Below are 18,236 nucleotides of genomic sequence, written 5' to 3'. Positions count from 1 at the left end.
GGGCTGGAATTCATGAACGACAGCAAATTCCCCCAAATCCATGCAGGCTCAGCGCTGCTGTTTCTTGTTACAGAGAAGTCATCTGAGGCCTGCCTGCCTGCTACTTCTTTAAAAAACCTTTCTAGGTAGCCTAATTTCTTTCTCTCTGAATCTATAAGAGATCAAAATTTAAATTACATTTTAATTTTAGAAAATGTGTGTATGTTTAGATACTTTCTTTTGTCAGTTTTTCAACATATAACAAGGTTTTTTCCTACCTGAAAACAAAGACTTTCATTATCTTGAGAAAGTTCTCTTCCAGTAAGCCTTTCATATTTCTAATCTATTTATTTGGATAAATTTTTCCCTCAGGGTCATCATATTTTTGTAGTTGATATTGTCTTTTCTCTGTGCTACATACATTACCTTTATGTACTCATACATATTTTCTTATGTTTACACATTTGCATACATATTTTTATCTCTTAGTCTTCTTCCTTGGCATTTTGCAATAGTTTCTCAGGTTTATCCATCCTATTTAAGTTGCTTGTGTTGATTAGTCCTTTAGTATTGCTAGTATTGTTACAAACTGAGCTGTGTCATTTGTTAGTTTCCTTTCTTTTTCTACCTCTACCATCTCACCTTATCTTTTACCTCATATTTTATAGAGCTCATGTTGTCTTTCATTTATTTGAAAACAATACAAGGTGATCTTTTTCATAATTATTTCTGTTTCCTTCATTAAAGTTAAATACACACACCCTTACTCTATAATTTAAGTTGTGTTTTCTCCTTAAGTTGCAGGATAATTTCATAGGTCCCATGTTCTTTGTTCATTTGCTTATTTGTTTAATCTGTTATTTATTCTTGGATTAAGAATGCTTCATCCATCAAGATGTTTATCCCAAGTCCCTGTGATCTTGACCACCTTCACAGTTTCCCTAAACACTCGAAAGTTTTCATCTCATCTCCTACACTGGAGAACTGGGTATTGTAAACTTAAAACTACACTCAGGGCACCAGCAGCCTGAAGGACATTATCCTTCAAAAACCTCTATCAGAGAACAGTTTTCTGTTTATTTGCTCTTCTTCAGCCTGCTATTTCCCTCACCGCAGGACAACAGTGTGGCTCTGTCTAGCATCCTTTCCAGAGAACAGGCCTGGGGCATCCCTATGAAGGACCTTTGTCTCATGAGATACATGCTAAGAGGCAGCCTGGCACAACCAGGCCTTCCCTTGCTTTAGACCCTCCAGACGTGGGTCTGCTACACCAAAGCACTTCCAACAAGTGGGTGACTTCTTCCACAGGCTCCGGGTTAAGGCGAGTTAGCATCGTTCTGCAGACTACGCTGGGCCTAGCTCATGTCGCACAGCAGTATTTTCTTAGGAAGAGGGTTTATGAATTAATCATCTTTTCTTCTCTAATCTGTTCCCATCCATGGTAGATCATGCAGGAATTAATCAAACTTTGGTGGCTTCCTTGGTTTGTAGCTAATGCGTAGTTCCCACCAGTATGGTATTCCTTTGGCCACGCCCACCCAACTTAGGTGGTCCCCATCCTCACATCACCGCCATTCCCACGAGCTTCCTTCTAACGTGTGGTACCCAACATTCTAATGGTCGTCACATGCTAGACCTCTAAACCATGCTACTAATTACCTGCCCGGGCACACCCTCCAACCCTTTGGCGCGGTTTTCCTTCACAGGTTCAACGCCACCTTTCCAAACTCTTTGACAATATAGCCAAGATGCAGTTCCAGCTAGACGCCAGTGAGAAGCCAACGAAGATGAGTCTTGGCATGTACAGCAAGGAAAATGAGTATGTGGCCTTCAGCGAGCCCTGTCACTGCAGCGGCCAGGTAATGTGGGGTCCTTTCTCCTCCTCATGTCTCTTTCTCTCAAGCGTCTGCGTTCAGATAGTCAGCATCAAACCTCAGGATGGCCTCTTTGACCCTGGGCCAGAGCTGCTGCCTGTGTCCTGGCCCCCCCGCCCCCAGCTTCCACTGGCACGGTCTGACTCTGGAGCAGCTTCTAGTGCCTGCTTCCCTCTCCTTGGGAAGGACACGTCAATATTCATGTGTCTTTCTTAACCGGAGGCCTGTGCAGAGAGGAATAAAATGCACACAAACAACTCCCTGAGTCCATGAGAGAAGGCTTTAAAATGATCCACAGTTAACAGGAGGCTTTAACGTAACAGCCCTGGAGCGCCCCCCAGGGGACTCGGTAACACTGGCATCTTCTCCAGGAGAAAATACCCTTTAAAATCAACCATTTCCCTGAGTTGTCACGTCTCTGCACACACGCCTTAGAGTCATTTCCTCCCACAGCCCTGCCCCTTGGAGAGCAACTGCCACTGGGTTCCAAGCACCACTGCCTCCAAATCGCCTGTGTATAATCCAACGAACACGAAACGCGGGACAATTCTCTCCTTAAACATCCTTCCCATCCCTCACCATTACCACTAAGATATAAGCCCTTCTTTGTACATTATCCTAAACGACCCAACAAAGCATTGTCCCTGGGGGTTCTAATCTAGTCCAAAGTAACACCAAGAGAAAATACCTTTTGTAAAGTTCCACCTTCATCCACATGTATCTTGGAAAGCCATTCCAGAACTGAAAATAATCAGACATCCTCAGTTTCATGAGAGGGACCCCAGGGTTTGGCTCAGAATGTGCTTTTTTGTAGCCCCAGAAAGCATGTAGTTGGGGAACATAAGCCTGGCTTACATGTCCGCCCCCAGCATGGACCAGGCCATGAGGACCCACCGACTCACACCCACCTCATCCCAAATTAGGATATCCTTGTACAAACTCTGGGTGGCAGCCTTTCCGCCCACCCGTCCCTGCCCCACCCAATCCCCTTAACCTGCTACTTGGTCCTGTGTGTTGCAAATGGCACATCTACCTGTTGGTAGCTGGGCCCCGTTCTCACCTATCGCCACCATGGGTTTACAAGTGAAATGTCTCCGGTGCCTCTCAGGCTGCCCTTCGGGCTTGCGTGTCAGGCCTGGGCTCCATTTTCTTCTCTCCCTCAGGCTGAGAGGAAGAAAGCGGGTATTGCTGATCGTATCTTCTTAGGAACCCCAGGTCTAATCTGGAGTTCTTCTTCCAGGTAGAAATATGGTTGAACCATGTGCTTGTCCACATGAAGGCCACCATAAGGCATGAGATGACAGAGGGTGTGACCACCTATGAAGAAAAGCCAAGGGAGCAGTGGCTTTTTGACTACCCAGCTCAGGTACTGTCCCCCCCGGGACCCCTGTGGGCCTGCCCTCCACCAGGTCCTCTTTCTCAGGGACCCCATTCAGGCTCAGGGCTACCAGACATCAGACTCACTCCTTGCTTCACTGTCAGGAGAAGCTGGTCTGCAAGGGGTCAGCAAGAGGGAGTGAGAGGATGTCAGCCATGGCCTAATTCAACCCAAACCTTGGGAAATGAAGGTTGTTCATTTTGACCCGCATTGGCTACAGTAGAGAGAAAATGAATTAACCAGTTCAACTCGTTGACCCAGACTACTTTGTGCCCAGCCCTAGCTGAGTACAGGAGACACCGGAAGGGAACGGGACAATAAAGCCTGGCCTGCTGGAGTTTACCGACTGGCATTTCTTACAATGGGACCCGGTGTGATAATAAAGGAGGCTCGGGGTACTCTGGGGTGTATAGCTAGGTTTGGGGTATAGGGACCCCTTCCCTGAGAATATGATATTTAACCTGAGATTTGAAATAGGAGGTTAGAAGTTAAAGATGGAGGGAAAGAGCAACCAAGCCCGAGGAAAAGTATGGGCAAAGCCGGAGCAGCAGGCAGACACAGGGTTCCAGGAACCTAGAGGAGGAACTGGGTGTGGCCGAAGCAAGAGTTGGGGCGGAGGCAGCGAGAGGCAGCAGGTGGCTTCTGGAGAGGAAGCTAGAAGCCGGTTCTTACAGACCATGTCAGGGAGTCTGACTTGATTCTAAGACCTATATGAGTCCTTTAGAGGCTTCTCCGGAGGGTCATAGGCGAGAAGGGAGGACCAATGAGAATTTTCGAAGGTGACTCTGGCCGCAATACACCGCTACTCCCTTCCCCTGTTGGTGGCGTAGTACTAGAGTTGGCATATTTGGGGGTTGCAGATATTTGGTACTAACTGCAGTTATAAGAGTAGGTAAAGTTGCTCTTGGAAGATAGGTAGACTGAGATGAGAGTGTAGAACAAACCCGTGAGCATCATTCAGAGGCTGAGTAGGCAAGGAGGAGCCAGTGAAACAGAATGAGAAATGGTACTTTATTAGGTAGGAGGAAAGCCAGGAAACAGTAATCATGGAAACCAAAAAAGAAACTGCTGGTAGCAAGTGAGAGGTCAATTAGGCCTCACGCTTCTAAGACATCAAGCAAAATATAGAGGCTGAGGAGGGTCTGTGACCTTGGCGAGACCATGTCAGTGGCGGGGTAGGAAGAGGCCACCTGGTAGGGGATTGGAAAGGGCGAAAATACGGGAAAGTGTTGACAGCGATTAGTGAGAAGAGAGATAAGTCAGCCCGGCATGAAGGGAGAGAGAGTTTTTCGCAGTGCAGTTGGCACATCACATTCAAAACATCCCCCCAAGATCCCGGTGCAGGAAGAACTTCCGCAAAATCCACTATGTCTGAGTCCAAAGGCCGAAACAGATGGCCTAGGGAATGGCCCCTCTGCCTGCAGCAGAATTTGCCGTTTTACAAAGGGAATAACTGCCGTCAGGAGTCCTGGTTTACCTGAATCAGAATTTTGAGGCACTAACATTGGTTGCCTCCTGCTATTGTAACAGGTATCGTCTGGAGCAGTGTCTCCCAGACCAAATGATCCTGCAGGTGATCAATGGATCTAAATTCTCTACCACAGATCATCAAAATTATGCATTTTTTCATATGTCTCTTAGTAAATAGAAGAAATGCTCATTTGAATTGCTTTTCCCATTTATTTATTTTGAATTTCTGAAAAACGCAAATCATACCACCACATTGAATCTTGGTATAATTCACCTTGACCTTCAAATGTAGGCCTTTCAATGTTATAGGTTTTAAGAAATACAAAATGTAGTGGCAGCAATATGGACAAGCAAACATAGGCCACAAATGATCAGCAGTCGATCACTACACAAGACTACTCGGACCACAAGAGGTCCCAGAATCACAGAGCAAAGACTGAGTGTGGCTGAGTGTCCAATCCAGATAATGTTATCCCCCCAAGCACAAGAAAGATGCTGCAAAATGGAATGGCCAGTGTAGCAAGGTCTGGAAGCCACTGCCATTGACCAGGGGAAGCCTTTGGTTCTCAACCAAATTGTCCAAGAGCAGAAAGCGCTTTCCCCGCTGTGCTGGCACCACTTCCCAGCTCCCGGGATGTAGAGGCCGGCGGCCCACTTACTCCGCGCTGCTGGGAGAGGGTGGGCGGGGCTCGTGGCCCCCACACAGTGACATTCTGAGTCCTAGTGATGTGGCGAGTGGGCTGGCTTTGGAGGCAGTCCTGGCGGCAGCTTTCCTAAGTGACCCTTGGTGCCCCAGGTGGCCCTGACCTGCACGCAGATCTGGTGGACCACAGAGGTGGGCATGGCCTTCGCCAGGCTGGAGGAGGGCTATGAGAGCGCCATGAAAGACTACCACAAGAAGCAAGTGGCCCAGCTCAAAACCCTCATCAGCGTGCTGATGGGCCCGCTCTCCAAGGGGGACCGGCAGAAGATCATGACCATATGCACCATCGACGTGCACGCTCGGGATGTGGTGGCCAAGATGATTGCTCAGAAGGTGAGTCCCACCCCCTCAGGGGTGTTCCTCTCTGTGGGACCACGGATATTGGGGTTAGGAAGAAGCTCACATATGGTCAAAACATGGGGGTCCGGGCTCTGCACTGGCCAGAGTGCTGGGAAAGGGTCGTGGTGCCTGCTCTGGCCTTTTAAACCCCCCATAGAAACAGTGCCATCCAAGCAGCTTGCGCTTTCTGGGCTGTGGTGGGCACGGTGTGGCAGGCACCTTAACTGGCAGGCAACACCCAGGTCATTCAGAACCCTGTGTGTCCTGGGGCTAAGGAGCCACCTGCTCCCTCTTGAACCCTGTGTTTTACCCACCTGCTCTGCCACTCTGTCTTCAGGTAGACAATGCCCAGGCCTTTCTCTGGCTGTCCCAGCTGCGGCATCGTTGGGACGATGATGCCAAACACTGCTTCGCCAACATCTGCGATGCCCAGTTTCTGTATTCCTATGAGTACCTGGGAAATACACCTCGCCTTGTAATCACACCTTTGACAGACAGGTGAGTGCTGGCATCAGCCTTTGACAGAAAGCTGCTGTCTGGCTCAGGCCATCCAATGACCATCCAGAATGAAGGCCACTGTCACTTGGTATTTGCTTACAGAGTTTCAGGCATGGGGGTGGGGGCTTCACTTAACGCAACAGGTGTAAAATAAAACCGAAAGAACAAACCACAGAGCAAATCAATGAGCCCTGACTTTTTGAGGGATTACTAAGCAGTCATTACACACCTACATTCTAACACCAGTTCTCACGCATACCAGCTGACCATGAAAAACTTGACCTGCTTTTTGATTTCCTCACCTATGAAATGGAGGCAGTAATGCACCTCACCTGAGTTTCGTAAGGATCAAGAACAATGCTTATGAGAGGCTTAGTGTGTATAAGTGCTCCAGCCAATGATCTCTATTACTATTTTCTTATCAACCGATTGGCACATTTGTTCAGCACCTCTCACTCTGGGAATACGAAGATAAAAGCAAGGTAGGTCCTACTGTTAGGAGCTTGCAGTTTTTTAGGGAATGATATCCTCTGCCATTCATGCTAATTCCTTTATGAATGAATTCATGTCAGACACTGAATTAGTCGCTGGAAATGACTAAAACATGTCTTGCCCTTAAACTCCAATTCTAGTGAGGGAAATAAGACGTATGTAGATAACAATTTAAATAGCACCAAGGGGAAACATACAAGGTCATGGTATCAGATGGGGTTCAAAGCCATATGCTACATATTTCCAAGCCAGTGACTTAGCAGTGGAAGCCGTCTGAGCACAAAGGGTCTCACCCACCGTGAGAAGAGGAGGACTGGTAGCACTTCAGAGTGAGATATTATCTGATCTTGACCTTGAAGGATGTGTTGGATTTCAATAGGATTTCAGCAGGTTGTAGAAAGGCTGTTAGGGTATCATGACATTGTATGGAAATCTGTGCGTGCTACTTTTTCTATTGAGAGGACTTGTAGCATTCCACAATTGCTCAGGTGGTCTGGGATTCCCCCCAAATTAAAGAACTACTAACAAACATTCTAGAACATGAAATGTTATGGGCAAAGTCATGGAAATGGGAAAACTGCAGGCATGTTCCTGGAAGAGGAAGCAGAGTCTTGACTTTGGGAGAAGTTGTTCCTAAGGCTGGGAAAAGGGCCCTCAGAGTCAGACCATAAAGCGGGAAGAATACATATTTAATCCAGTAAGTAGTGATAAACTGTTGAAAATTTTTCACCAGAGGAATGAAACTATGAAAACTGTATTTTATGAAGATTTATTCAACAGCGGAACATGGTAAAAGAGAGAAAGGACAGGGAATAAAGTCAAGGTCCATGTGAGAAATGATATTTTAATGTTCTTGAGATTTCTGTAGATTCCGCTAAGAGCTGCGCCCTTTCTCCTTGTAAATCCATTGAACACTGACTCTCTTCTCCAAAAAGAATTGTATGTCTGAATAACAGGTCACCCCAAATAAGTGACTTGTAGGTAATGAAGAGATTGCCAGAAGTTTTGAAGGATAAAATGGCCAAATAGAATCTGTGCCATCTTTTACTTTTCTGTCTGTCTATTTTAAGCATTACGATTGCATGTATTCTGGTTAAATTCTCAGGTGCACTTCCAAATAATGTTTAGTTAAATTGTAATCACTGCGCTCACGGAATGACTGGGACACGGGGAATCCCGAGTAGTGGCAAGTCCTTCCAAACAGGAAGACCTCGTGGTTTATCTCCCCCGTGCTTTTCATTTTTTAAATTCACTTTCCTGCCTCTTCTGGAAAGATCTCACCGAGTCCCACTCAAACCACACCCCACTTACTCTTTTGTGGAACCCTGTGCAGGTCACATCACTGTCTACGGTCACTCCCTGCGCACTCAGGCTGACGTCGGAATTCCTCACGGGACCTAGCAATCCCTACCAACCACTCCGACGCCTCATTTTCCGCGCCCCAGCTGCACCGACCTCCCTTCCACTCCTTGATCCCTTTCAGTTCGTTCCAACTTCGAGCCTTTTGCAGGAGTTGTTCCCGCCGCGTGGAATGTCCTTGTCCACGCTCTGTGTTCCACTCTCACCCTCTCGCCCTTCGCTCCTATTCTCAGTCCGGAGGAGACCTTCTATGACCACCCTTTGTAAACACCGACCTCTCCCACCTTGTGCACCTGCACACACACACGCACACGCACAGCAATACCCTGACCGCCCATTCTGCTGTCTTGCTGACGTTTCCCACATTCTGGGGGGACCTTGCCTGCTCACTGGCTGCATCCCCTTCTGGAATGTAAACTCTGCGATCAGAGACCTTTGTGTGTTTTGTCTGTTGCTATGTGGCAGCACCTAGAAGATGCTGAATTAACATCTGTCAAACAAATGAAGAGTGGTTGAGTGTCAAAGACTAAGAACAGAAAGAATCAAGGGAGGGAGGTTGACGCAGAGGAGGGGTCCACGCAGGACCCGGCTATGGCTCGGCCCCTGAGGAAAGAGGCAGGGCAAGAAGGTCACTTGAGAAGTGGTATTCCTCTGTCTTCTCCTCCTAGTTGGGGACCGCCCTCCTCCCTGCCCCAGCTTAGGGTCCCAAGCGGACTACATCTGTCCAGCGGAGCGGCAGGTTCCCCGCAGCTGGGGCAGTAAAAGCAGCCACAGCAGCAGCAGCAGCAGCTCTGGGGCTCTTGGCATCTTCAAGGTTTGACTTGGGCTGGACTTGGGTTCCGTCCGTTGCAGGGAATCAGTCAGTGAGGCTTAAAGGGAAAGTTTTCCCACCCCTAGATTTATTCGGAGTGGGCCCTCTGGTGTTTGTTTGCCTTTAAGGTGATTCTCAGCAGGACAGCACCCTCAGCAGGAAGCACGTCTGCTACAATCTTCTCCTTTTCAGTGACACTTTTACCTGCCCTGGAATACAATCTAATAGTTTAGACATTTCTATCACTTGGAACAGAATAATGAAACTATTCTATATTTGAGCAATTTAATGAATGTGTGTCTTTCACTCTAGAGTATATATCCTGTGATAACATTGACTTTGAATTGCTCACTGCTCTATACCCAGCACCAGCACCATGTCTGGCACCTACTAGCTTTCAAGAAATTCTCCTTGACTGAACGCAGCAAGATGATTTTTGAGATTTGAAAGTGCATCGCACTTCTCCATACCATCCAGAATAGTCCCTCCCTTTCCGTGACATTGCAGGCATTCTCATTCCAAGTGATAAAAAGTACAAGGCTTTTTCTCTGGGGCTTAACATCTGCCAAGGAGTTAAAGAAGATAATTACCTCTTTTGCTCTTAGAAGTCTCTAGTACTCTAACGCTAAATGCCCTATAGAGGAAAAGGGTAAGACTTTGACAATGAATTATTTCTAAAATAGGCATTTATCACCTCTTCTGTGAAATAGGAGGAACTTGAGAGGAAGGTTTGTTGCAAATAATGGTGCACGCTATATAGACCTTGACCTTGTTTTGCGCATTAGATGCTTTCTGACAAAGTAGGATGTTGTGAATATTTATATGGCAAATTGCATTTTCTCATTGACTTCCATTATTATCTCAAGAAATGTGTTGCACAGAAAAAAATTGGCCTTACCACAGAAAATCACATTTTAAAGAGCATTCAGCTTTTGCTGGTGTATAGCTTAAGTACATTTCATTCTCTCCTGCCAGAGAAATTAATCAAATGGACAATTGATCCGTACAACCTTTGCACATTCATTAAAAGCACACCCGCATTACAGTACATCCGACTGATTATGCCTATTTCTTTGGAATGTCCCGCTGCCTGGATGGGACTTGAATATATAAGTGGGCACAACGGCTCAGCCATTGTCACAAGACTTTGGCACAGTGCTACGTTGAAGAACTAAATGGAAATGCTTTTTCAGGCTGAACAAAGCAATTCTTCTAAGTTGTGGCTTTGCCTTCCGTTGGTCTCCCCCTGTATGACCCTTCTGTCACCTTCACACGCAAATGCCCCTTCCAGCCCTGTGCTGTTGAGTAATGTTTTAATCAACCACTTAGCCATTTTGAGTACCTCTTAATTTCTCAGGAACTACTGCAAGTAGGTGAGGTATAATTGATGCAAGAGTGTTTGAAGGTGATTTGCTGAAAAGGACACAACGAGTGAACGTCGTACACTTAGAGTTTCATCTGATATATTTATTGAAACTTAGTAATCTGTAGACAAATAAGTCACCTAGAGCTCATCATTGTTAACATGTGCTCTGTTTACTTCTATATGTAGATTTTGAAAAATTGAAATTGCAATCATACATTGTGTATAAATTACCACAGATTGCTTTTTTATATAACACTACGTCATGAGCTTATTCTCTAAATATTCTTCTAAAACATTCTAATACCTGAATTACCTTCTATTTATAAGTATCTCATAATCTATGTAACATATAGGATATTTAAGTTGTATTTAAGCTTATACTATTAGAGTAAAGCTGTCATGAACCCACTTATATATAATTTTTTTACTATATTTTTCTTCATTTTCCCAGAAAAGATTCCAAGAAAGCAAGATAATTAGATGACACATACTTTCAAATTATTCTTGAAAAAAAAGATCTCACTCCTGCTAGCAGTTTATGAGAGTGTTCATCTCACAATATCCTCATCAGCATTAAGTATTATTGTTAAAATATTAAATTTTAAAAGTCAAAATGGTATCTCATTTCAATTTAGATGCCCTTAATTACTCACAGACCTGAGCATTTTTATGTATTTATTGGCTATTATATTTGCCTCTCATGTGAATTATTTGTCACTGTCATTGCCCATTTTATTACTTTTCTACTTAAAAGTCCCCATCCATTTCAAGATCAGTTTAGTATTCACCTTTTACAATATTTTACAATATTTTATTTTACAATAGTTTATTTAATTTTACTTTTTTCTTTAACCTTTTTAAATTCTTTGGTAAGCTTCTTGACTGTTGAGTAAAATGGGTGTTTTTATCAAAACATTTTCAGTTGTAAATGATGAAAATCAAGCACATACTAACTTGACAAGAAGAGGCCTTTTAGCTCACGTGCCTAGAAAGTGGGTCCAGCTCACCACGGTGGAACCTGCTCCTGCACCCAATAGGGAGACACCGGGGTCTGAACTCTCAGGCCATGGCTTTGCTTTTCCCTGAGTCCTGACTCCTTTCTTCCACAGATTTTCTTTGGGTGGCTGGGAAGATGGTCTCCATGACCACACCTTCATGGCTTCTGATCCAGACCCTCTCTTTTCCAGCACTGGGCATCCGATTCCTTGCAGGGGCTCAAACTGGCTCTGTTTGGATCACGTGCTCACCTCTGAGCCAGTCACTGTGACCAGTGAGATCAGAAGGTAGCCCGAAGTGAGCCTTGTGCCTCCCCCTGGAAGGGTGGGAAATGCTTTGACTGACAGCACCATCAGAATTCATGGTGTGGAGGGGAGAGGACTTTCCAAAGCGTGGAATCCTGGGCAAGGAAAACCCACCAAAACTGTCTCAGGGAGCATATAATTTAATTTTTTAAATTTGTGTTTAAGTACCAGTGGGCCCAACATTTTTAAAATGAGTAATGAGTCCTTTCCCTTTTTGGTTTGTGACATTTCCTCTACCATATTCAAAGTTCTGAGTCTATCAAAGTATCTATTCTGTTTCATCAGTATGTTAATTTACCTATAAGCCATATTACTTAAGGCTTGTAACTTATCATGAATTGTAGTATATTTTTAAAAGACTGTATTTATTTTTAGAGAGAGGGAAAGGGAGGGAGAAAGAAAGGGAGAGTAGCATCAATTAGTTGCCTCTTGTATGCGCCTGACTGGGGACCAAACCTGCAACCCAGGCATGTGCCCTGACCAGGAATTGAACCAGTGACCCTTCGCTTTGCGGGACAATGCCCAACCCGCTGAGCCACACTGGTCAGGGCATGAATGATAATATTTTTATACTAAAGGTCCACATCATCTCTCGTCATTACCTATTTTTTGTTTAGCTTTTATGTTTCCTCTTTCAAATGAGCTTCAATCATTTTGTTAAGTTCCAAAATATAAATGATTAGTTTTAATTGGTGAACTTTACCTTCCAGTTACTACTGAAAGAACAGCCATCTTTATAAAATATGACTTATTTCTGCTGATTTATATCTTCAATTCTGTTTATCTGAAAAGTTTATAAGTATCTTTATATACTTTTTGAGTATTTCTTATTCTTATTTCTAGGTCTTTTAAACATTTTTGTTGCTAATTAAGGTTGTTTATGTGTGTACTCACACACACACACACATATTTCTAAACAACTTTATAGAGGATTATTCTGCATATCAAAAATTTCCCCCATTCCAAGTGTACAGTTAATTCAATGGCTTTTAGTAACTTTACCAAGTCATGTAATCATCACCATAAATCAACTTTACATTTTTATCCCTCCCGGTACCTCTCATGCCATCTATAGTTAATCCTCATTCCCACCCCAGCCCCAGGCAACCACTACTGTATTTTCTCATCTCTATAAATTTGCCTGTTCTGAACATCTCTCATAAATGCAACCATACAACATGTGATCTCTTGTGTCTGGCTTCTTTCATTTTGTATAAGTTGGGGGGCTTCATCTATGGTAGAGCATGTGTCAGTAGTTTGAACAGTATTTCATTTGAGAGATATGACACATTTTGTCTATCTAGTCACCAGCTTATGGACACTGAGGCTAGGGGTGTCCAGCCGTGTGGCATCTCGGGGCCGCACGTTGAATACATTGCAACGTGTGATCCCCCCAACAATCTCATAGTGTTTTAAGTAAATTTACGATTTTGTGTTGGGCCACATTCATAGCCACCCTGGGCTGCAGGGCGCAGGTGGGACACCCCTAAGTCTTAGGCTATTTCCAGTCTGAGGCTGTTATAGATAATGCTACTGTGAAATTTCTGTGTCTTTCTGTAGATACATGTTTTCACTTCTCTTGGGTTATGAGGGGAATTGCTGGGTGGTATAGCAGTTTTATGTTTAACTTTTTAAGAAACTCTCAAACTATTTTCTAAAGTGGCTGGATCCGTTTACATCCCCACCAGCAACGTAAGAGAGTTCCCGTTTCTCCACATCCTTAACAACATTTCTTACTGAGTGTCTTGTGTACCTTAGTATCCTCGTGGATGTGAGGTAGCACCTCATTTGAGTTTTAGTTTGCACTTCCCTAATAATGATTTTGAGTGTCCATGATGTGCTCATTAGCCATCTGTGTATCTTCTTTGGTCTACTCTCTCTTCATGTATTTTGCTTGTTGTTTAATTTGCCTGTTTGTCTTCTTTCTGAGTTGTAAGGATTCTTTGATATTTTGTTAGCATATATGTTTGCATATGTTCTATTGCATATATGTTAGCAAATATTTGATCCCAGTCTGTTGCTTATCTTTTTATTTCCTTTCTTTTGTTGTTGCTCAGTTACAGGTGTCCCCATTTTCCCCCATTACCCTCCCCTGCCCTACCCACCCCCACCTCCCACGCTTAATGCCCCACCCCCGCCCGCCCTGTCCTTTCATTTTCTTAGTGGTATCTTTTCATGAGGTCTGATCTGTCAGTTTTTTCTTTTATGGACTCCGGACTGTACTTTTTGTGCTGGAGCTAAGAAATCTTTGCTTAGTTTCATTATAGCTTTTACTGGGTTTTTTTCACTTGTGTATATGGGAGAAAATTGATTTTTTGTAAATGTATCTTTTATTCTGCTGTTCACTGTCCTGTATTAATAATTGTAAGAATTTCACTCTTGAATCTCCTGAGTTTCCTAAGTCACCCCTAGAATTTCTCATTATATTTGGGACACAGGCAATAGGAAGCACAACTATAACTACTCAAGTTCAGTGCCTAGGGGCGGCGTTACCTTGGCTAGGGAGATACGGGTCAGCCCTTGCTCTCGGTTCTTCCTGCCGCGTCCTGAGACAGATGGTTACCAACCAGAGCGGGCAAAGGGAAGGGTGAGCACTCGATGAGGACGTATCTCATAGCCAATGGCATGAGGAATAGAGTCTAGAATTGGGGGCGTTTGTGCTGTAGACAGACAGCTTCCAAAATCTTAAAATTAAAATGTTATATAATACAGACAGATTTGTTTTAGGTCGATGCCAAGGACATTCCCCTGTGAATGCTGCTTCTCATGTTGAGCTTGAGACCTACGAAAAGCACTGTGTTTTTCCTGTGAGCTGCCATCTGGCCTTATTCCCCCCCTTCTGCATGTATGCAAGGGCTTGGACCATTAGTTTTCTTTCATCTTTCTTAAATTTTACTTTGTTGGGTCCACCCATCATTTCCAATTATTAAAAATACTTAGCATTTTGGTGTATCTCCCATCTAATCAACTATTTCTTAATTCAAGTTATTGATAAAGACAGTGAACGTCAGGGCCCTGGGTCCTGGGGATGCGGGCGGCCTCCGTCCAGGTAGGCGCTGTCACGCCCGTGCCCCTCCCTGGCTACGAGGATTGAGCTGCGTGCTGGCTACCGGTCTCGCAGTGACGCCCCGTGGCGCTTTTCCTTGTGTAATCTCCTCTCCTCTGAGTGTGCGTGGAACCTTTAAAGAGGGGTTATCTCTCCCATGATTATGTTTTGCTTTATGGCAAAAGGAAAATTATTACCTGAATAATTTTCCTGACCCACGATGACCATTCTGCCTGAGGGCGGAAGGGGAAGGCAGAGAGATGTGAAGAGAAGAATTTGGCAGACCGTGGCTGGGTCTGAAGATGGAGGGAAGATGCGAGAGGACAGCACCACGGCCTCTGGGAGCTGCCAGCAGCAGCCAGTGAGGAGCTCAGCCAGCAGGTGGTAGGAGCTTACCTGGACCAACATTGCAAACGAACCTGGGAGCAGGTTCCTCCTCAGAGTGTCCAGATAAGAGTCCCACCGGCCGATACCGTGCTTTGGGCTGTCTGACACCCTCAGTAGAGGCCACCTGGACTTCTGACCCCCAGCGGCGAGATTGCGAATGAGTGTTGTTTTAAGACACTTAGTGTGTGGTAATTTTTTGCACAACAATAGAAAATGAATACAAACCAATTATGATTCCACCAACTCAAAGATTAGCCAGGCCACATCTCTGGGATATTCATAAATGAAATCAAGATACAGTGTCTTTGACTTTTTTCTTTAACCTGTCAATTGAATAAATGCTTCCAAAAGAGAAAAGCTATGCTTTATATAGTTATTATCTTAAAAACTAACACCTTGAAAGTGAATCAGCTACTTTTCAAGGCACTTTCTTATCTCTTGTCTCATCTTACCCTGGTGGAGCAGATAGGAACAAAGCCTATAGAAATCATTTGCCCAAAGAAAACAAGAGAGACTTCAGCTCCATATAAGTAAGGCTTTTTAAAGGATACAAAGTGGCCCAGTGTGGAAGGGGCTGCCTTGTAAAATGATAAACCGTGTGTTGCTGGAAGAAAAGGCTATGTGATCGTATTTGAAGGATTTCAGGGGAGAGAGCCTGGCGTTGTTAAAGAACCAGACCTCTGCATTTACTTCTAACACTCGAGCAACTAAACTAAACTGACCCACATCCACATTAGGGTTAGCTGGCTAGACAGGTGCTCTTCTGAAAGGATTCCTCACCATTCTCACACTTCCTTTTGTTTGTGATGCAGCAAATTTATCTATATTCCTTCGTATGGAGAAAATACTGTGTAATGGTCCCAAATAACACATTTTTTAAGGCACTACGTTTTAATAGCTGGGGCAGGTTTCACACTTAATAGGAGAGGCAAGATTTGAACTCTGTCTGACCCCAGAGTCCTTGCCTTGAACCATGCTGGCCTGATTTGCTTCCATCACTAGGACACAGGGGCACATTGAAGCAGTTGGCTTAATGACTGAAGAAGCGGACAAGCTAACAAGGCCACAGATGGAGTCTGAGAGCAGGAGCAGAAGTCCCAAGGAACAGGACATTATTCTGGCTCAGTGACTTGAGCATAGTGGTGGCCATCAGGCCGAAGAGGGAAAGGCTGTTTTTTCTTCTCTTTGTGCTTTGCGCACAGCCCAGACTAAAGCCCCACACTCCCTGCCTTTGTTATTAGAACTTAAACAGCCCCCTTTCATCTCCTGAACCTCAGTCTACAGATCTGTAAAATAGAGGGATTGGATTAGTTAACCTCGAAAATCACTTTCCGCTCTCAGAGTTTTATTACTGCGGGGAAAATAGACATTTTAGCATTTCCCCTCAAGGGCTTCTTGGGGAGACAATCAGAAGCTCGGTAGGTGCTCAGAAAGAGACTGGCAGCCAGTTCTGAGGATTTCTGCCGAGAGATCCTGGAGTTTTCCACGAGAATCCTCTCTTTGCGAAACCTGAAGCTTCTGGACTCCCCATCCCTTGAAAGCCCTGCCCTTCCAGAGAGCAGAGGCCTGGGTGGTACTGCCTGCTGGGCGGCAGAGCCGGCAGCCTCGGGGCACAGAGGGGGCAAGGAGGGCAGGGACGGACACTGCCTGGTGGTCAGGACCCCACCAGTCCGGGCAGCCGGGTCTCCTGTGGGGGGAGGGGGTCCAGAGCCGTGGCAGCCCCCCAGTCATTTTAGAAGCAGCGGAGGCTGGAACAGGTGACAGGCGCCGGGGCCAGTCTGGAGCCAGAACTCAGCTCAGGGGGGCAGGTGTGGTGAAGGCCACACGCAGGACCTTGTGAAGATCTAGCTGCAGACATTTGAGACGGGAGAGAAACGGTGCCCGACGGCTGCCGAAGCCGAGCGAGGTGCGATGAGACGCCGCGCTCCAGCCCAGCGCTGACTCTCCTCAGCTCGGGCCGCCTGGCTGACCCCCGACTCCAGGGGGCGCCTTAGCACACACAGGGAGAGCGAGGCCACTGAGCGGAGTCATCCCTGCCCCCAGACCAGCCGAGTCAGCACATGCTCTCACACAGGAGAAGTCCAGGTGGAATAGGAGTCTGCACACCCCTCCTCTCTGCCTGGGGAAGCTGCCTTCCTGGGTTTCCCTTTCAAAAGCTGAAATAAATGCAGACATTTTGTACCCAAAAGAGAATTCAGAAACTCACCTCCAGTCTTTTCAAAACCACCTCGGTTCTAGTGGAGACCCAGTTACCATCTGGCGTGAAAGACGGTAACTCGGAGTTTCTGGCCGACTCTAGACACCAGGTTCAGACACAAAGAGGGTAAATGTTAGAGGCCCCCTCAGGCGGCTCCTCTCGCCCAGCCTGCAGGTTGGGAGCCTGTGTGCTGATTTGCTAGGTATAAAAAGGTTAGGCCAATGGCACATTTTTAACAGCTTTATTGAAGTATAATTTACATGCCTTAACGTTTATCCTTCCGTGACTTTTCGTAAATTCCTGGAGGTGTACAACCGTTATCAGAGGCTTGTTTAGAAGGTCGCCATCGCTCTGCTGCACTCGGTCCTCAGCCTCCCCTCCCGCTTCCAGGCAGCCGCTGGCCTGATGTCTGTGTCCGGGTTTCCTGGACATTTCATAAACAAAATGGCACAACATGGAAACTTTTGCATCTGGCTTCCTTGACGTAGCATGATGTTTTTAGAGTTCTTAGTGTTACAAACACTGCAGCTACAAACCCTTCTGCCTAATTTGTATGCACACGAATTCTCGTTTCCTTTGGGTAAATTCCTAGGACAAGACCGTCATTTTTACTTTTCAGGAAACTGCCACATCTGTCTTCTGAAGTATTTGTACCATTTCACGTTCCCACCAACTACATGTGAGGTTTCCAATTTTTCTACATCTTCGCCAACCTTTGTTATTGTCTGCCTTTTTTATTCTAGCCATCCTAGTGTGTATATTGTGGTATCTCATTATGGACTTATTTTACATTTTTTTAATGATCAATGATTTTGAGCATCTTTTCATGTGTTCATTACCCAAAGGCACCTTTCAATCTAAATGGAAATATAAGTCCTTTTTTAAAAGTGTCAGAAACAAACTTACAAGCTTAAAGTTGAGCTTATTTTATTGTCATTAGTAAAAATAATCACAGGAGGATTAAACAGATTGAGTGATTGATCCATTCATTCATGAATGTGTTTGTTTCGTAAATAATTATGAGGGCCGCCATGTG

At 45.1% G+C, this 18,236-nt stretch overlaps 1 protein-coding gene across 2 annotated transcripts in view; it reads left to right on the top strand.

Annotated features, from left to right (window-relative positions):
• DNAH9 (dynein axonemal heavy chain 9) overlaps positions 1 to 18,236 on the top strand; it is a 301,438-nt gene that overhangs the window by 81,082 nt on the left and 202,120 nt on the right. For both annotated transcript variants that reach the window (XM_054571228.1, XM_054571229.1), the window contains exons 23-26: positions 1,686 to 1,838; positions 3,094 to 3,219; positions 5,498 to 5,737; positions 6,081 to 6,241. In XM_054571228.1, the coding sequence (XP_054427203.1) occupies positions 1,686 to 1,838; positions 3,094 to 3,219; positions 5,498 to 5,737; positions 6,081 to 6,241 (680 nt within the window). The remainder of the gene's footprint in view (positions 1 to 1,685; positions 1,839 to 3,093; positions 3,220 to 5,497; positions 5,738 to 6,080; positions 6,242 to 18,236) is intronic.

This window comes from Pteronotus mesoamericanus, unplaced genomic scaffold, assembly GCF_021234165.1.
Source record: "Pteronotus mesoamericanus isolate MK-2021 breed Mesoamerican mustached bat unplaced genomic scaffold, CSHL_Meso_final contig_22, whole genome shotgun sequence".
NCBI lineage: Eukaryota > Metazoa > Chordata > Mammalia > Chiroptera > Mormoopidae > Pteronotus > Pteronotus mesoamericanus.
This window is presented reverse-complemented; position numbering and strand designations above follow the sequence as displayed.